This window comes from Dreissena polymorpha, chromosome 4, assembly GCF_020536995.1.
Source record: "Dreissena polymorpha isolate Duluth1 chromosome 4, UMN_Dpol_1.0, whole genome shotgun sequence".
In the NCBI taxonomy this organism is placed as follows: Eukaryota; Metazoa; Mollusca; class Bivalvia; order Myida; family Dreissenidae; genus Dreissena; species Dreissena polymorpha.
In genome coordinates this window covers 105,751,341-105,769,477 of record NC_068358.1, presented here as the reverse complement: position 1 = coordinate 105,769,477, position 18,137 = coordinate 105,751,341, and the positions used below count along the sequence as shown (strand labels likewise).

Below are 18,137 nucleotides of genomic sequence, written 5' to 3'. Positions count from 1 at the left end.
GCGATTTGAAATTATAACTACATCCGTTTAAAAATACCAAATTTATATACGTATCTTTTTTATTTAATGCTTTTTCCACCGTTAATTTTCATTTAAATGAGTTTCATTAGAGAACTTTCCTGGATTATGACTTCAGCACCTCAATTCAGGGTAAAAGTTTTTTTTAATGTAACCGATAATTGCCAATGATATTTTTCACTCTTCGAAACAGTGAATTATTTCTTTTTAATCTCTGTTAATTCCAAACAAACCACAGAAAAGAATTAAAGTGAGACTATGCGATTTTTAGATGTGTGAAGTTGTAATATATTGATAAAAATATGTTTCAATAACACATATTGGCAAGAAAAAGTATACATTGAAGACGAATTTCATTAATGCAGCTAAGACAAATTAGCGCCCGAGCCGATTGTGATGAAAATAGTTCGTACTACAATAACCGAAGCATACATGTTTTTATTAGGATCGGAGTTAAAATGATCCGTAAAACTAAATTTAGATTCACATCGTACATGCATGATATACATGCTGGCTAATTCAACTGTACGGACATTTTCGATTTCAGAATTAAATATCTGGCTTATTTCGCATTTTTCGACACATGTTCTTCTTAACTTTTATTTTAATTTATATTGAAATGCATGCATCATACATTCATAAATATTTGACAAAATCGTGCATACTCGCTTTAAATAAAAGCAGCTAATGTGTCATGAAGACACAATTTTTCAGGGTTGTCATATAAAGTCAAATTTACACAGCACGATTTTCAGGTTTGTCATTTAAAATTAAAAGTACACACCACTTAAGTCAGACGCATTGTTTGTTTTTACTTGTTTTGGAGGGTAGGTTAATCAGTGTGTTTCTTTTAAAATCAGTCCGGGTATTAAGTAGCTAGGCGGACACCATATCCACTAAGTCACGGTTATACATTACAAGGATAAATGTCACTTAAGTAAATTCACATACGCTCAGCTAAATGTGCGTGATGTGTAACGCAAGTAAATCAAAGTATGTTGTATTGTTGTATAATTTATTATTATTTTATACTACAGTACTTACAGTAAAATATATGAAAGACTTTCCCGTCGCTTGTGTTTACCGAATATTGTTGGTCGAAAGTCTTAATGCTAAAATAAATGTCCATTAAACGAAATGTATTTTTCCAAATAAACGTTCTGCATTTGATGTTTATGGGTAAATTAATACGAACGTGGTATATAAGCTTCCGTACATATCACGAACATACCGTAAATATGCACGGATTGTCTTAAAACTATTCAGATCTCAGATGTCTATATTGATCTGGTTCGTAAATGGTTTTCACACAATTCTTGTGATACAATTAGTTTTCTTATTCAACACATGTTTAACATTAAATAATCGGTAGCAGCAATATGGGAACCAAAGAGTTTACTTCTTGAGTAAAATAAAATAAAGGTGTAATTAGTTCTTCAGTCAAAAAACGGAGAGGTGAACACAACAAACACGAGCAGCTCTCAGTACCGAGTCTACACAGGATCTTCCGTTTCGGCAACCACATAGTATGCAATTAAATGTTAGGTTTTTCACATTTTCATTATGCAAATAAGGTTACATAATATGTTTTAAATTGCAGAAAACAAATTCGTAGCATTGAGTAAGAGTATAAAATGAAACATGTTTTGCTTAAAGACGAATGGACCAGTTCATTGACCTTTCCTACAAATGTGGCTCAATAGTCACATTAAAATTAAAGGGGCCTTTTCACAGATTTTGGCATTTTTTAACTTATTCATTAAATGCTTTATATCGATAAATGTAAACATTGGATCGTAAAAGCTCCAGTAAAAAATCAAGAATAAAATTAAAAAAAGGAAAAGAACATTGCCCGGACCAGGTTTCGAACCAGTGACCCCTGGAGTCCTGCCAGAGTCCTGAAGTAAAAACGCTCTAGCCTACTGAGCTATTCCGCCGAGTACATATACTATTAGTATTTTATACCTTATATAAGCAATCTTCGTAGTTTCACAAAATTTAACGACAAAAACAGAACTCTCCAAATTATTCAATCGTTTCGCGTTGCAACGCTTTATAATTTTTAGGTTTTAAAATCGTCAAAAGATGCATATAATGGCTATATTAGACCATGGTAAATGTTCAGTATTACTGTTTCCTCACAAATATCAAAACTAAAACGAAAATTTGCGAATCTGAAACAACTTTTTTCAATTTTGTCAATTTACCAAAGCGTGAAAAGATCCCTTTAAGGTTTTTAATTGTGCTTCACTTATTTGACAATTAATATTTGAAAAATAATATGTTATTTGTAAAGATTGAAATGTTTATATTTAAACAGATTGGCGGAGTCGCAGGGTCGAATTTATTGCGATGGATCCTTCTTTTGAAATACATTAGGAACTATGGAAAACAGGCAAACATCATGAATAAAAAAGCAAAGCACCGATATAAATAAAACATTTATATCAAGTTGTCTTCAAGGCCACACTTAGATTTGAAATCAGCAATAATTATATTTTATTTTTACATGAATAATTTTCTGCCAAATATTGTTGTAGCAACATGTGGGACACTTTTCAATATAAAACCGAAGTCTCCTTTTTTTCCAGCCAACAAAGGGCTATCGTCAATTACATCTGGCGACAAATAGGCACACTTATCACTTTTACTTGTAGTCTGTAAATTACTTATTAAAGGTTTAAATACTTGACGCTCAGTTGTAACACTGTTTTGTACAGTAACTTTTGCATCACGAGTCTCATTTTGCTGTTTCTTTGAAGAGAGGTTGATTGACGTTTACAAGGTTCTCGTTTCCATTTCGGCAGTTTAGATGATCATAATCAAGAACGTGTTCATGTTTTATCATCCATTCAATAGTAACATAATCCTTACATGCAGAGCATGAAAAAGTGTTTTCACTAATTTGAACGAACGTAGTATATGGTAAGTTATCTAATGTAGCTTGAGTTGTCGCATCTAACACTGTCAACATATTTCCACGTAAATTTAAGACTTCAAGTGCCGTTAGGTGCTTACACTTAAATGTAATTTCAGTGAGCCTGTTTTGAGAAAGGTCAACGTGAACTAGGAGAGGATTGCTAATAAATATTTCATGTGGAATTGTTTTAATATCGTTATGCGAAAGATCCAAGAATGAAAGGTAATTATAGCTTGAAAACAACCGAGCAAACATTTCAGTATGAGTTGTCGCCATTTTTCCAAGCTTGTTCTCGGATAGCAAAAATGTTTTCAATCCAACTAAACTTGAAAACGCTTTTTCGTTCAAAAATTCAATTCCGTCTCGTGAGAGATCTAGCAGTTCGAGGTGAGTTAAAGCTTCTAAATTGGCTTCTATATCCATAATGGGCCAATGATTTTCGCGCAAATAAAGGTTCTGTAAGACAGATTGTCCTCGGAGAATTATATGTCTTACATTTTCAATATTTCGGCCATTTTTATCTCCACACAAATTGTTTAAAAGCAATGTCTTTAGAGACTTCGATAACGGCGTTGTACTTAAATTGAATGATTTTGGCTGATCAATTCGTATCGATGAAACGAGGCACCATATTATATGTTGAATACGGGATTTATCAGCATAAATGCTACTTAAGTCGAGAATTTCTAGACTAGATATGTACTTATCACTAAATTGATGATCGCTTACGGTCCTATTAACAAGCTGAAAACCTGACATGTTAAAAAATTGCAGATACGGTAAATAGTGGAATAATTCGGAAAAATTATATTTTCCTATGACCGTATTAGAAACATCTAGATACCTAAGCTTTGTATGAGCTAAGGCCGCCCACATCGAGTTGTCAAGCATAAAATGATCGGAAGGTTCTAGGTTGCCTGATGTACTCAATAGCAGAACCTCTAATTTCGGAAGGGGTGCGATAACTCCTTGGAATGCTAGTAAAAAGTATGAATACCATAGACGGAAACATAAGCTCATATTCAGGACGCGAAGATTCGTTAACCCCCTGAATGTACTACGTGACAACAACACTGCACGTATTCCATGAAAATGAAGTTCTTCAAGCGATTCAGCCCAGTCAAAACATCCTCCGCCAAGACTCAAAACGTCAGCATCTTGAAAATTCGGGCCTCCAACAAATGTCAGACGCGTAGTGCTTGAAGGCATTGTACACGTTGAAGAAAAGAACGCTCTACAAAGAAGATAGATCTTCACTTCTGACACAGACGAGTTAACAGCCAGAGGTCCCATGCTTAAGCACGATTGCTTGTCACATTCGTTAACTTCTCCAAACCCCGAAGCAAATACAAGTCCCATCACAAATGAGAGCCTCCATAACGTTAACATATGTTTTGTATTCATGTCTATGTCCAAGTTGTAGCTTGCAGATTGTCTATTTTAACAATACAGCAGTACAAAAAGGCTAATCTAAGGTTTTTTAACCGCTGTTACACCGAAGCATATAAACCTAACACAATGATTGTACTAAATCCAAAACTATTCCCAATAGACTTGAAACGGTGATATTCGCTTCCGCGTTTCAATCAAATAGCACATCCAATAACGAAAATGTCTATACAAGTGATCCACCATATTCAACCTTTCAAACACAAGGCATTTATGAGTTCAAAACCTGCTTTGAAAAAAAATAGGCAAGAAAAATTATACATTGAATACGAATTTCATAAAATGCAGCAAAGACAAATTAGCGCCCCGAGCCGATTGTGACAAAAATATTTCAGACATATTTTCCTACAATAACCGAAGCATTCGTCTTTTTAGTTAGTGTTCGTGTTGGTCGAACGTCGTACTCCTAAAATTAATGTCATATCAACGAGCAAAATTTTTCAAAATAAAATTTCTGCATTTGTTGATTATGGGCACTTAATATACGTATAGTGGTTTATAAGCTTTCGTACATTTCACGAACATACCGTTTATATGTAGCCACGAATTGTCTTAAAACTATCCGGATCTCAGATGTCTATATTAATCTCGTTCTTACATGGTTTTCACCCAACGCTCATGATACGATTATTATTCTTATTCAACACATTTTAAAACTGACATAATCGGTAGCAGCAATTTGGGAACCAAAGTGTATAATTCTTCATTATACTAAAGTAAACATGTAATAAGTACTTAAGTCTAAAAACGGAGAGGTGAATGTAACAAACACGAGCAGCTCTCAGTACCGAGTCTACACAGAATCTTACGTTTCGGCATGCAAATATTATGCATTAAATGTTAGGTTTTACACATTGAAATTATGCAAGTAAGGTTACATAAACAATATGCTTTAAATTGCAGAAAACAAATGTGAAGTGCATAAGCATTGAGTGCAAAAAATAACAAATAACTTTGTTTTGCATAAAGGAGCAGGATTTAAAGACGAATGTACCTGTTCAATGATCTTTCCTACAAATTTAATTAACTACCCCGGTACTGGATTTATTTAGTCACATTTCAATTAAGGTTTTTAAATTTACTTTATTTATTTGACAGTTATTTGCAAAATAATATGTTATTTATTAAGATGGAAAACATGTATTCATTTTAACAGCGTGGTGGGGTCGCGGGCCTAATGTTTTGTTTTGTATTGCGATTATTGCGAACCTTTTCTGAAATTTATTTGGAATTGTGGAATACAGGCAAACACCAAGCGTTTTTTAATGACATCCATTTATACTTTTATCAAAAATAAGATTGCGAATAAAAGCCAACAGTAAACATATATGAAATAATGACATCAAAGTTTTGTGAAAAGTATGACTAGAAAAGAAAAGCACCGAAATAAATAAAACATTTATATCAAGTTGTCTTCAAGGCCACACTTAGATTTGCAGTTAGGAATAATTATACAAATTTATTCTATTTTTACATGAACAATTTTCTGCCATATATTGTTGTAGCAACATGTGGGTCACGTTTCAATATAAAACCTCTGTCTCCTGTTTTTCTAGCCAACAAAGGGCTATCGTCAATTTACATCTGGCGACAAATAGGCACACTTCTCACTTTTACTAGAAGTCTGTAAATTACTTATTAAAGGTTTAAATACTTGAAGCTCAATTCTAACACTGTTTTGTTCAGTAACTTTTGCATCATGAGTGTCATTTTGCTGTTTCTTTGAAGAGAGGTCATCGGGATTATCGATAAAACTGTCCCGAAACAAATCGGCTGATAAGGTCATTGTAATCACACCTACTTACTTCTGTGCCGACAGAATGTATCACATCTATCTCTCTTTTACTTTTCTTTCATTACACAAGGAAGAATATTTTAATTAACATTTCCCCTTTTCTTTGAAAAAGCTAGTGTAGCCAATGCTTTGTGCTGATAAGCCGAGGTCGAAAAAGCAAAACATGTCTCACGAATTATGTTCATGCAGATTGTTACTTGCACATGTATTGCCATTATCAAAAGCGTTCATTGAACTCAGTTCAGTGACTTCAGTTACATGTTGTAATACGCCAGCAGTGTGGTCACTCTCTTGTAAACAAATTGTTGTTGGTAACTTCCTTGTTTTCAAGAGGTCTTTTTCATTGGTTTTCCTTAAACATGATTTCGTAGTTTTTTCTTGTATTGAAGGACTCATGTTAAAATTCATCTTTATCTCAATAAGATGACATGAGCTAACCCTTTGCAATCGTTTGTCAAATCTCACTTTTCTGGATTATAAATGTGATTCTTTTGTTCATTTGATGAGTGAGAAGAGACCTGTGTTGGCTTTCAACAATTATAACTCCATCAATTCCAGGAGTATAACATGTTGATGGATTTAAATGTACATGTTGTAATTCTCTATCTAAAGCATGTTAATGTGAATCTCGATTTAAAGCGTCTTTAGCTTCGAGTTGTTCATTTGAGTGCCCCTGGAGTGGAGATACTTCCTGACTGTCAATAATAATGCAGTGATCAAGACCCGGGGTATCACAATTCAATGTATTGTTAATGAAATGTGTGGAATAACGTGGTTTCGTAGACACACATTTCTTGTCATACATACTTTTTTTCCTCTGAAAACAGCTCTAGGCTACAAAAAAGGTCAATCACTTTACTTCTATAAGACTGTGTACCTAAATTTTTAGGAGTATTGGACATGTTTGTTGTTTCTTCAAGCATATTAATTACTACCGCCGAACAAATCGCCTGACTGGTTATCATTCGTATATCTGATATATCACTTTTTTCCAACAGACAACATGCTCTGTCATTGAAAACATAACCGTGATAATGCTCTTCATCGTGTGTCTTTTTGGAACTCAATCTGTAATTATGTATGCTTCCTATCGGTAATTTTGTACAAACACCTGTCTGTCTATGTTTGCTTGTGTTACTAAAACGTCCGAGTCATCTAGCCAGCTATGGCCTCCCGAAATACAGTGCTGCTTATTGGGTTTGGCAGTTACATTTTCACGAAATTCTTGTATGTTCTATAGAAACAACTAAATGATTGTGTTTAACTTTCCAATGTCCAATGTTCTCCGTTGTCAGTTTTGCTCCTATATCGTGTATTACGCAATCATGCACACACGATGTCAATAAAGGTTATCTGGTAGACGAATTTCGTCTGTACATATATGGCTACACAAGGCAAATGTAGATAGCATTTCGACCAACCTTTATATCGTGTCGCTATTGATGGAACAATTGAATGGCACTGTCCGTTTACTTAAACTAACAATGATTTTTAAAATGTGGTGTAACGCGGTTTTGTGTGCAGTGATTTTAGGAGCTGGAATCACGCCAACATTTGCTTTATATGACGATGTACTGAAGCAAGTTTTGAATCGTATCGAACGCTTAGAGGCGGAAAACGTCTCACTCAAAAACAAAATGGAGGAGCTGGAAGAAAAATACAATACACTGCTAAATCACATGTATGACAAAATGAGTCAAAAATGAGTCAGACAGACGTGAAATCCGATACCGTGAGGGAAACAGATCAAAATGTTATGGTTCTAGACAAGAATTAAGACATGAACTATACTCAAAGAGAAATAATTGTTCCTCCCAAAAGGCATAATGCGATTCCAGATAGGTAAGAGTTTGTGTAACAGGCCCCTGTGACTTACTTCGCAAAAGCAATGTATCTATGTACATTGGTGAAATTATTTAAGCCCCCTTACATGTATTGCTCTTTAGTTATCCGAGTATAACAGCACTATACATTGACATTTGTTATGTGTTTGAATTATGCATTACTTAGACACTATGTTCTTGCTAAATGGGATTTAAACATAGACACACACCCTTTCCAATGTATACTTGTTTTTCATAGCATTATTCAAAAAGAATATACTCTGCTTGCTATAAGAAAGAAAACAAGCAACGTAGTATGTGTATACTCCTGGACCCTGCTTAAGTAATAATTAACTTCTAATTATTTTCATACCTTGAATCCCCGTGGTAACAAAATGTACAAAGATGCTGTATTGCTTTTAGTGAACATCTCATGTCTGTACTATCTTTCATGTCACAACGTTATGCGACAATGTTTATCATAACGTACACGTTCGACAGAGACATTAAAATGTCACAAGCATTGTGTATTAAAAATGGACATTGTTTCAAGTATTTCAGGCAGAACGAAACGAAATCCCCCAGTGCAAGAAATCGCCTTCTTTGCGACTTTGAAAAACGAATATATTTCCCATCTTGGCAGCAATCAGATCGTCGTCTTTGACAACGTGCAGTATAACCTAGGAAACGCGTACAATAGTAGACATGGTTTCTTTCAGGTTCCGGTAGATGGCACGTACGTATTGCATGTTACTTTAACGTGCAGATCCAATACAGAAGGGTCACTTTATGCGTATGTCTATGTCAATGACGCAGCCATGAGCGAATTGATGGTGAAAGTACAGTCGTCCCAGACGCTGGTGTTTCGTCTTAAATCTGGCGACGAAGTAACAGTAAAGAATACTAACTTTAGATACTCAATTTACGGTTATTTCAAGTCGTCTTTTGCTGGCTTCCTCCTTTACGCACACGGCGAAGTGACCATTGTTGGCTGATTTGTGTAATTTTGAAAACTGTTTTGTAATAAACGTTATAAATTGAATGAAAAGACGAAACACATACATGAAATTAATTGTTTTTGTCAATTTCAACAGTAATTAAAGCAGGCTAATTATAATTTTATCGTACCGCCATGTTTTGATTGGCCCGTCCGTTAGTTTTTCCGTCCTTACGAGTTTAGCCCAAAATGACGCGTTTCTTATAATATAAATGGTTCTTTTTTTAAAGTTTGATACTCGCACGGATCGTTTTCATGATTAATATCAATACATCAACATCACCTTAACCTCATTTTCACCTTGCATTGACATACTATTTGAATTACCCACTTTGTCTGGTAAAGCTTTGAAACTTCTTTTCAACACTCAGCGCGCTTAACACCATGAGACCTCAGTTTTACCTTGTCATTGACTCCGTTTTTGGACTAAGACATAAATTATACAAGGCTTCCCCCACGGCATCAGCGTATATCAAAAACACCAAAATGTTTTCAACTTTGATGCACGTTTACCTTAACAAAATCTAAACATAAAAGGGAAATTATTTTCGAAAAATGCAGATCAGTAATGGAACTTGGGAAGTGACCTCACACCATTACCCCGATCACAAGTGTGAAGTTTCTATCGTTGTAGAAACCGTGATATGAAAAACTTGCAAGTTTACCATAACCAATATGCTTAGTACGTACAAAAAAAGGAACATAATTCTGCTGAATTACATTTCAAAGATATGAAACTTGTTCAGTGACTTCACATAATAACCCGAACACATAAATAAGTTTCTGTTTGTTTACGCAAGAGCATTAAAGTTCCATCCATTTTGTAGAACAATTCTAAATTAAAACCAGAATGGCAAGACTCATAACACTGAATATCTAAATATATTACGAATTTCTTAAAGCCCCATGAACACAAAAAATCCACGAAATTTTGTAAAATAATTCGTAAAATAAAGTTAACCCATAAGCAATTAACGTTCTTTATAGCAATAGCCAATATTTCAACGCTAGATGTGGTATAGTAACATAGATTTAACGAGATACAAATGATTGTGTTTTTTTTAAACAATATATACCATGTGAATTTACCGCGACGATATCCGAACATTTACGAGCGATCTAGTAAACAACATTTTTTCTGTACCACATGCACAAAGAAATATTCTAAAATAAAGCCACTGCATGTGACCCTACAGAGAATCGTATCTTCAAATAAATGATGTTTATGTTTGGAGGGTATAGCACTGAACACCAAAACTATTTAGTATACTAAAACCTGGTCTATAAATTTCGGGAATGGTTCCTATTTACGAGTGGTTAAAATAAATATTAAATTTGGTTTAGGCGCGTCGTTCAAAAACATAATATCACACGAGTTCTTTGTACTCAACCGATTTGTCTGCATTGATAACTGCCTCGTGAAAGCATTGACAAAAACTAATAAACAAGTTTCCGATTTGCAAATTTTTGTTTTAGGTATTTGTATACTGAACATAAAACATGCTCTAAAATATCCATTATTTTCATCTTCTGACGATTTAAAAAACTGCAAATTGTAAAGCATTACAAACGCGAAACGATTAAATAAGTTGGAGAGTTTCCTCACTTATCGCAATATTTTGTGACGCTACCTGGATGGCATATATAAAGTATAAAATTCCACATAATGTGTATCAGCACAGATGGCCGAGTGGTTAAAAGTAAGACATTTACTCAACAGGTCAGTGGTTCGAGCCCAGGTTTGAATAACTTTACCTTGTTCAGTGTTTTTTCTTGTTTAGTACTGGGGCTTTTTAATTCCGATGATTACATTTATCAAGTTAAAGCTTTTAATGACACATTTCATAGCATGCCAAAATCTGTGACACGTCTCTTTAAACGCAAAAATTGTTTTATTTATTGAAAGCAACAATTTACTTAAAATATATATTTCCGTTTAACCGTAACGAACATTTTAAACGTTGATGAATAAAAAACTAACATGAAAGTTCAGAAAATGTGTTACCTGAACATCAACGAAATAATAGTTTATGCAATTGTATATGTTTGTAAAGTCTTGAAGTCGTGCATTTTAAATTGGCATTCATTATATGAGGAAATGTCCCACCATTATGTGCAGATATTTATGTTCGTATGACACATCGCCACAATTTTTGGTTCTGCGACAAATTCGATACCTTTTCGGTATCGGTGTGTTGCAAAAAGTGTCAAGACTTTAATCCATTCAATTTCTATATTTGATATATGAAATAATAAAAATACCTTTCAATGACTTGAAACGACCGCATTTAGGTTGTTCATCGTATAAACTGTAGTTTGTATCTAAGTAGCTTGTAGGTATTTCTGTCCATGACATTAAAAATTATACATGTATCTGGCGATTTGAAATTATAACTACATCCGTTTAAAAATACCAAATTTATATACGTATCTTTTTTATTTAATGCTTTTTCCACCGTTAATTTTCATTTAAATGAGTTTCATTAGAGAACTTTCCTGGATTATGACTTCAGCACCTCAATTCAGGGTAAAAGTTTTTTTTAATGTAACCGATAATTGCCAATGATATTTTTCACTCTTCGAAACAGTGAATTATTTCTTTTTAATCTCTGTTAATTCCAAACAAACCACAGAAAAGAATTAAAGTGAGACTATGCGATTTTTAGATGTGTGAAGTTGTAATATATTGATAAAAATATGTTTCAATAACACATATTGGCAAGAAAAAGTATACATTGAAGACGAATTTCATTAAATGCAGCTAAGACAAATTAGCGCCCGAGCCGATTGTGATGAAAATAGTTCGTACTACAATAACCGAAGCATACATGTTTTTATTAGGATCGGAGTTAAAATGATCCGTAAAACTAAATTTAGATTCACATCGTACATGCATGATATACATGCTGGCTAATTCAACTGTACGGACATTTTCGATTTCAGAATTAAATATCTGGCTTATTTCGCATTTTTCGACACATGTTCTTCTTAACTTTTATTTTAATTTATATTGAAATGCATGCATCATACATTCATAAATATTTGACAAAATCGTGCATACTCGCTTTAAATAAAAGCAGCTAATGTGTCATGAAGACACAATTTTTCAGGGTTGTCATATAAAGTCAAATTTACACAGCACGATTTTCAGGTTTGTCATTTAAAATTAAAAGTACACACCACTTAAGTCAGACGCATTGTTTGTTTTTACTTGTTTTGGAGGGTAGGTTAATCAGTGTGTTTCTTTTAAAATCAGTCCGGGTATTAAGTAGCTAGGCGGACACCATATCCACTAAGTCACGGTTATACATTACAAGGATAAATGTCACTTAAGTAAATTCACATACGCTCAGCTAAATGTGCGTGATGTGTAACGCAAGTAAATCAAAGTATGTTGTATTGTTGTATAATTTATTATTATTTTATACTACAGTACTTACAGTAAAATATATGAAAGACTTTCCCGTCGCTTGTGTTTACCGAATATTGTTGGTCGAAAGTCTTAATGCTAAAATAAATGTCCATTAAACGAAATGTATTTTTCCAAATAAACGTTCTGCATTTGATGTTTATGGGTAAATTAATACGAACGTGGTATATAAGCTTCCGTACATATCACGAACATACCGTAAATATGCACGGATTGTCTTAAAACTATTCAGATCTCAGATGTCTATATTGATCTGGTTCGTAAATGGTTTTCACACAATTCTCGTGATACAATTAGTTTTCTTATTCAACACATGTTTAACATTAAATAATCGGTAGCAGCAATATGGGAACCAAAGAGTTTACTTCTTGAGTAAAATAAAATAAAGGTGTAATTAGTTCTTCAGTCAAAAAACGGAGAGGTGAACACAACAAACACGAGCAGCTCTCAGTACCGAGTCTACACAGGATCTTCCGTTTCGGCAACCACATAGTATGCAATTAAATGTTAGGTTTTTCACATTTTCATTATGCAAATAAGGTTACATAATATGTTTTAAATTGCAGAAAACAAATTCGTAGCATTGAGTAAGAGTATAAAATGAAACATGTTTTGCTTAAAGACGAATGGACCAGTTCATTGACCTTTCCTACAAATGTGGCTCAATAGTCACATTAAAATTAAAGGGGCCTTTTCACAGATTTTGGCATTTTTCAACTTATTCATTAAATGCTTTATATCGATAAATGTAAACATTGGATCGTAAAAGCTCCAGTAAAAAATCAAGAATAAAATTAAAAAAAGGAAAAGAACATTGCCCGGACCAGGTTTCGAACCAGTGACCCCTGGAGTCCTGCCAGAGTCCTGAAGTAAAAACGCTCTAGCCTACTGAGCTATTCCGCCGAGTACATATACTATTAGTATTTTATACCTTATATAAGCAATCTTCGTAGTTTCACAAAATTTAACGACAAAAACAGAACTCTCCAAATTATTCAATCGTTTCGCGTTGCAACGCTTTATAATTTTTAGGTTTTAAAATCGTCAAAAGATGCATATAATGGCTATATTAGACCATGGTAAATGTTCAGTATTACTGTTTCCTCACAAATATCAAAACTAAAACGAAAATTTGCGAATCTGAAACAACTTTTTTCAATTTTGTCAATTTACCAAAGCGTGAAAAGATCCCTTTAAGGTTTTTAATTGTGCTTCACTTATTTGACAATTAATATTTGAAAAATAATATGTTATTTGTAAAGATTGAAATGTTTATATTTAAACAGATTGGCGGAGTCGCAGGGTCGAATTTATTGCGATGGATCCTTCTTTTGAAATACATTAGGAACTATGGAAAACAGGCAAACATCATGAATAAAAAGCAAAGCACCGATATAAATAAAACATTTATATCAAGTTGTCTTCAAGGCCACACTTAGATTTGAAATCAGCAATAATTATATTTTATTTTTACATGAATAATTTTCTGCCAAATATTGTTGTAGCAACATGTGGGACACTTTTCAATATAAAACCGAAGTCTCCTTTTTTTCCAGCCAACAAAGGGCTATCGTCAATTACATCTGGCGACAAATAGGCACACTTATCACTTTTACTTGTAGTCTGTAAATTACTTATTAAAGGTTTAAATACTTGACGCTCAGTTGTAACACTGTTTTGTACAGTAACTTTTGCATCACGAGTCTCATTTTGCTGTTTCTTTGAAGAGAGGTCATCGGGATTATCGATTAAACTGTCCCGAAACAAATCGGCTGATAGGTCATTGTAATCACATCTACTAGCTTCTGTGCCGATAGAATTTATCACATCTCTCTCTTTTACTTTACTTTCATTACACAAGAAAGAATCTTTAAATAAACATTTCCGCTTTTCTTGGAAATTATTAGAGTATTCCATGCTTTGTGTTGATAAGCTAAGGTCGAAAGAGGCAAACATGTCACATGAATTATTTTCATGCAGATTGTTTCTTGCACATGTATTGCCATTATCAAAAGCGTTCATTGAATTCAGTTCAGTGACTTCGGTTACATGTTGTAATTTGCCAGCATAGTGGTCACTCTCTTGTAAACCGTTTGTTTTTAGTAACTCCCTTGTGCTAAAGAGGTCGTTTTCATTGGTTTTCCTTAAACATGATTTCGTAGTTTTTGCTTGTGTTGAAGGACTGATGTTCAATTGCATCTTTATATCAATAAGATGACATGAGCTTACCCTTTGCAATCGTTTGTCAAACCTCACTTTTCTGGAGTATAAATGTGATTCTTTTTTTTCATTTGATGAATGAGACAATACCTCTTGGCTTTCAACAATCATTGCCGCATCGAGTCCGGGAGTACCACATTTTGATGCATGTAATTCTCTATCTAAAACATCTAAATGAAAATTTCGGTCTTTTGCTTCGAGTTGTTCATTTGAGTGCTCCTGGAGTGGAGAAACTTCCTGACTGTCAACAATAATGCACTGATCAAGTCCCGGTGTATCAAAATTCAATGTATGGTTAACGAGAGGTGTGGAATAACATGGTTTCGTACACACACTTGTCGTGTCATTCATACTTTCTTTTCCCTCTGAACACATTTCTGGGCTACAGAAAAGGTCAATCACTTTACTTCTATAAGACTGTTTACCTAAATGTTCAGGAGTATTTGAAATGTCTATTGTTTCTTCATGTTTATTACTAACGTCGAACAAATCACCCGACTGGTTATCATTTGTATATCTGATATCACTTTTTTCCAACAGACAACATTCTCTGTCATTCGAAACATAATCGTGATAATTCTCTTCATCACGTGTCTTTTTGGCACTCAATCTGAAATGATGTATGCTTTCTAGCGGTAATTGTGTACAAACACCTGTATGGATATCATTGCTTGTGATACTTAAACTGTCGGAGCCCTCTAGCCAGCTATGGCCTCCCGAAACACAGTGCCTTTCATTCGGTTTGGCAGTTACATTTTCACACAATATTTTTATGTTGGTACAAGGGCTTTGTGAGACTTTGGCAAATTCTTCTACCATTTCTTTCTCAAAGTTAATGGTGATAATATCGTTTTTTGATTCACCATCATCATATTTGCTTTCATAAATTTCATTTGTTGGACGCGACTTGTTAATGATGTCTTCCACGTATCTGTCTGAATCATGATAGTTGCATGCTGCGCATACTTCATAATTTTGTTCGGTGTTTTTCATAGGCAAATTTATTTCATTACACTCTGATATCAGGTCAGACTCAACAAAACTATGTGAAAACAATAATGACTCATTACAACAAGGTTTGCTTATATCTTCATTTCGAACAAATTCGTTCAACGCCTGTTCATGGTTATGTTCTTCCATTGAGTTTGTTTTCATCTGATCGTCTTCTTTTGTAAACACACTTTTCATAAATTGTTCAAGCTCTGTATCCAAATCTGTTACATTAAACGTACAGGTGAAACTTTCAGTAGTGCGAGTTTGTAATACCCCTTCACAAGGTTCACTCAAGTGCACAGAAGCAGTCTTAGTATTTTCATCATTGTTTTCAGTACATTTGGCATCTGTTTGAGTTGCAATAATGTTATCTAAAAACAACTCCAGATCTTGTGTTTCAAAGTCACCAGCAGAAAACTCTGCAGTATTGAACATATTGTGTTTTTGACCGTCTTCACTTTTGGAATCCTTTCTTTTCGTATTTCCTTCATCATTGACATCATGACCACAGATACTTACCATACTTGATATTTGGTCTGTCCTTAATTCATACATATTGTTAGAAAATGTATGCCTTTGTTTCTCTATTTCACTGTGAAAATAAGCACCTTCATTATGACTTGTATCCCTGCTGTTATCGAAATTAGCATATGATAAATTGCAATTTGATTTAACTGTTTCTATGTTCACAATCTCTGTCATTGACATTGAAAATCCCTGAAAAGAACTTAAGAAATCTTCTAACGGTTCTGATTCTGGCAACAACGTCGATGCTGTTGCAACATTCTGATTTACTTTGTCCATTGAATTCACACATTTTACTGAGTTAGGCAGAGGTCTTAAATCAATTCCAGGATCCCCATGAATACCTGTTCCGCTAATTTGATTCCGTTTAAAAGACACATTACCTAAAGAATGTTCTGAGTGACATGTTATAGAATTGCCATTATTTAAATATTCAGAACCCAGAGTATTTTTAGATGTGTAACAGTTTATAAAAACCTTTTCAGTTGTAATGTACTGACCAGAGTCATCATTAGAGAAATCAATACCATCACATTGTGATTCAAAGAATAACTGCATACCTTCAGACTCGGGCATAAACAAATTATTATGGTCATTTCTACACGAAATTTCACATTCCGGCCCTTTGATATGGTTATTGTTAACTTGGTTGTTGGTTTCAATCTGGTTTCTAGGAATCATTGTGCACAGTTGTGGGGGATTATGTGTCAAAGTGTGGAACACATGGCGTCTCTGCAGCTCTCTATCAATTCTCCTACTTGTGTTTGAAATATCATTGTTAGTATCAGAAAATCCAATTTTCTTTTCAATGACATTTTCACAAAGTGTTTCTTGAAATTCGTTAGGAATCACATCTGATATATTACTAAAACTATTACAACCAGAACTATCTTCAAATGTAATTCCATCAACACTGACATGTTTCTCATCTTCTGGTTGGATGCCTAACTCTGATGTTGTTGATTGTTCATTTCGATCAAGATTTCCTAACTCTGAGGAGGTTTTACTATGATCTGAATTTAACAAGCACTTCGTAACACTTCCGTTATTAGAGACTTCCTGACAGTGGTCACAGCTTAATTCTACAGAATGTTGACCAATGAACGAACCATAACAGCTTAAATGAGACTCAGTCAGTAATGATTTACATGACCTTGCATAAATGCTTTTGAGTCGGTTTTGTTGGTCACTTCTTGGGGTCTCCTCATATCCATGTCGTAGCTGTTTAACAAGTAGTCTCATGTGGTCGGTCACTGTTGCATAGACACCATCTTGGCTGGCTATCATTTGATAAGCTAAAATGTGTGAGATTCCTGAATCATTGCCATCAGAATCTGTCTGATTGAAACCACCTGGATCTTCTTGAAATAATGTACCAAGTGTCACCTTCGTTGGTGTTTCATTAACTTTGAATCCGAAGTAGAAGCATTTCCCGACAAAGGTTCGCGTGAGTGCATCTTGAAGAAGTTCATTAGCAGGATAGCCAGAGCCTTCCAGATCATCCAGACTTCTGAACATGCAAAAGCAACATTCTTGAAAATTGAAAAATGTGAAATTGATTAAAGGAGTAACAACAAATAAAATTGTGTTTCATGGTTAGTTTTTCATGACAATGAGTGGAAAGAATTGTAAAACATGCATTCACTATTTTGCAGTTATTAACAACATCATTTATAAACTCTGATTGAACAAACTTCAACCCTTTTCGTGTGCATATGTAGGCCTTTTTTCAGATAAGTACATATTTTAATTAATATGTAGTTATAGAAAATTAATTATGAGGTAATCATATGTATCCTTAACATGTTTTCTATGACCACTAATATACAAGAATCACTAAAGATATAAAAGAGTAAGAAAAAGAATAAAAGATATCACTACAAATAATAAACACCCTATTCTAACATATTTCTTAATAAACATATTACCATTTACAAAACTGGAGTACCCAATTTAGTGGCCACAAA

At 34.0% G+C, this 18,137-nt stretch overlaps 2 protein-coding genes across 5 annotated transcripts in view; one reads left to right on the top strand and one right to left on the bottom strand.

The window, feature by feature from the left end:
* Positions 1-7,570: 7,570 nt before the first annotated feature.
* LOC127877202 (ATP-dependent DNA helicase DDX11-like) overlaps positions 7,571-18,137 on the top strand; it is a 177,346-nt gene continuing 166,779 nt past the window's right edge. Inside the window, 1 exon segment of the mRNA XM_052422871.1 lies at positions 7,571-8,024. Coding sequence (XP_052278831.1) covers positions 8,009-8,024 — 16 coding nt within the window. The 5' untranslated portion in view covers positions 7,571-8,008.
* The window catches only part of LOC127877200 (uncharacterized), a 28,193-nt gene continuing 23,881 nt past the window's right edge, over positions 13,826-18,137 (bottom strand). For all 4 annotated transcript variants that reach the window (XM_052422870.1, XM_052422867.1, XM_052422868.1 and 1 more), the window contains one exon: positions 13,826-17,680. In XM_052422870.1, the coding sequence (XP_052278830.1) occupies positions 13,903-17,680 (3,778 nt within the window). In that variant the 3' untranslated portion in view covers positions 13,826-13,902. The remainder of the gene's footprint in view (positions 17,681-18,137) is intronic.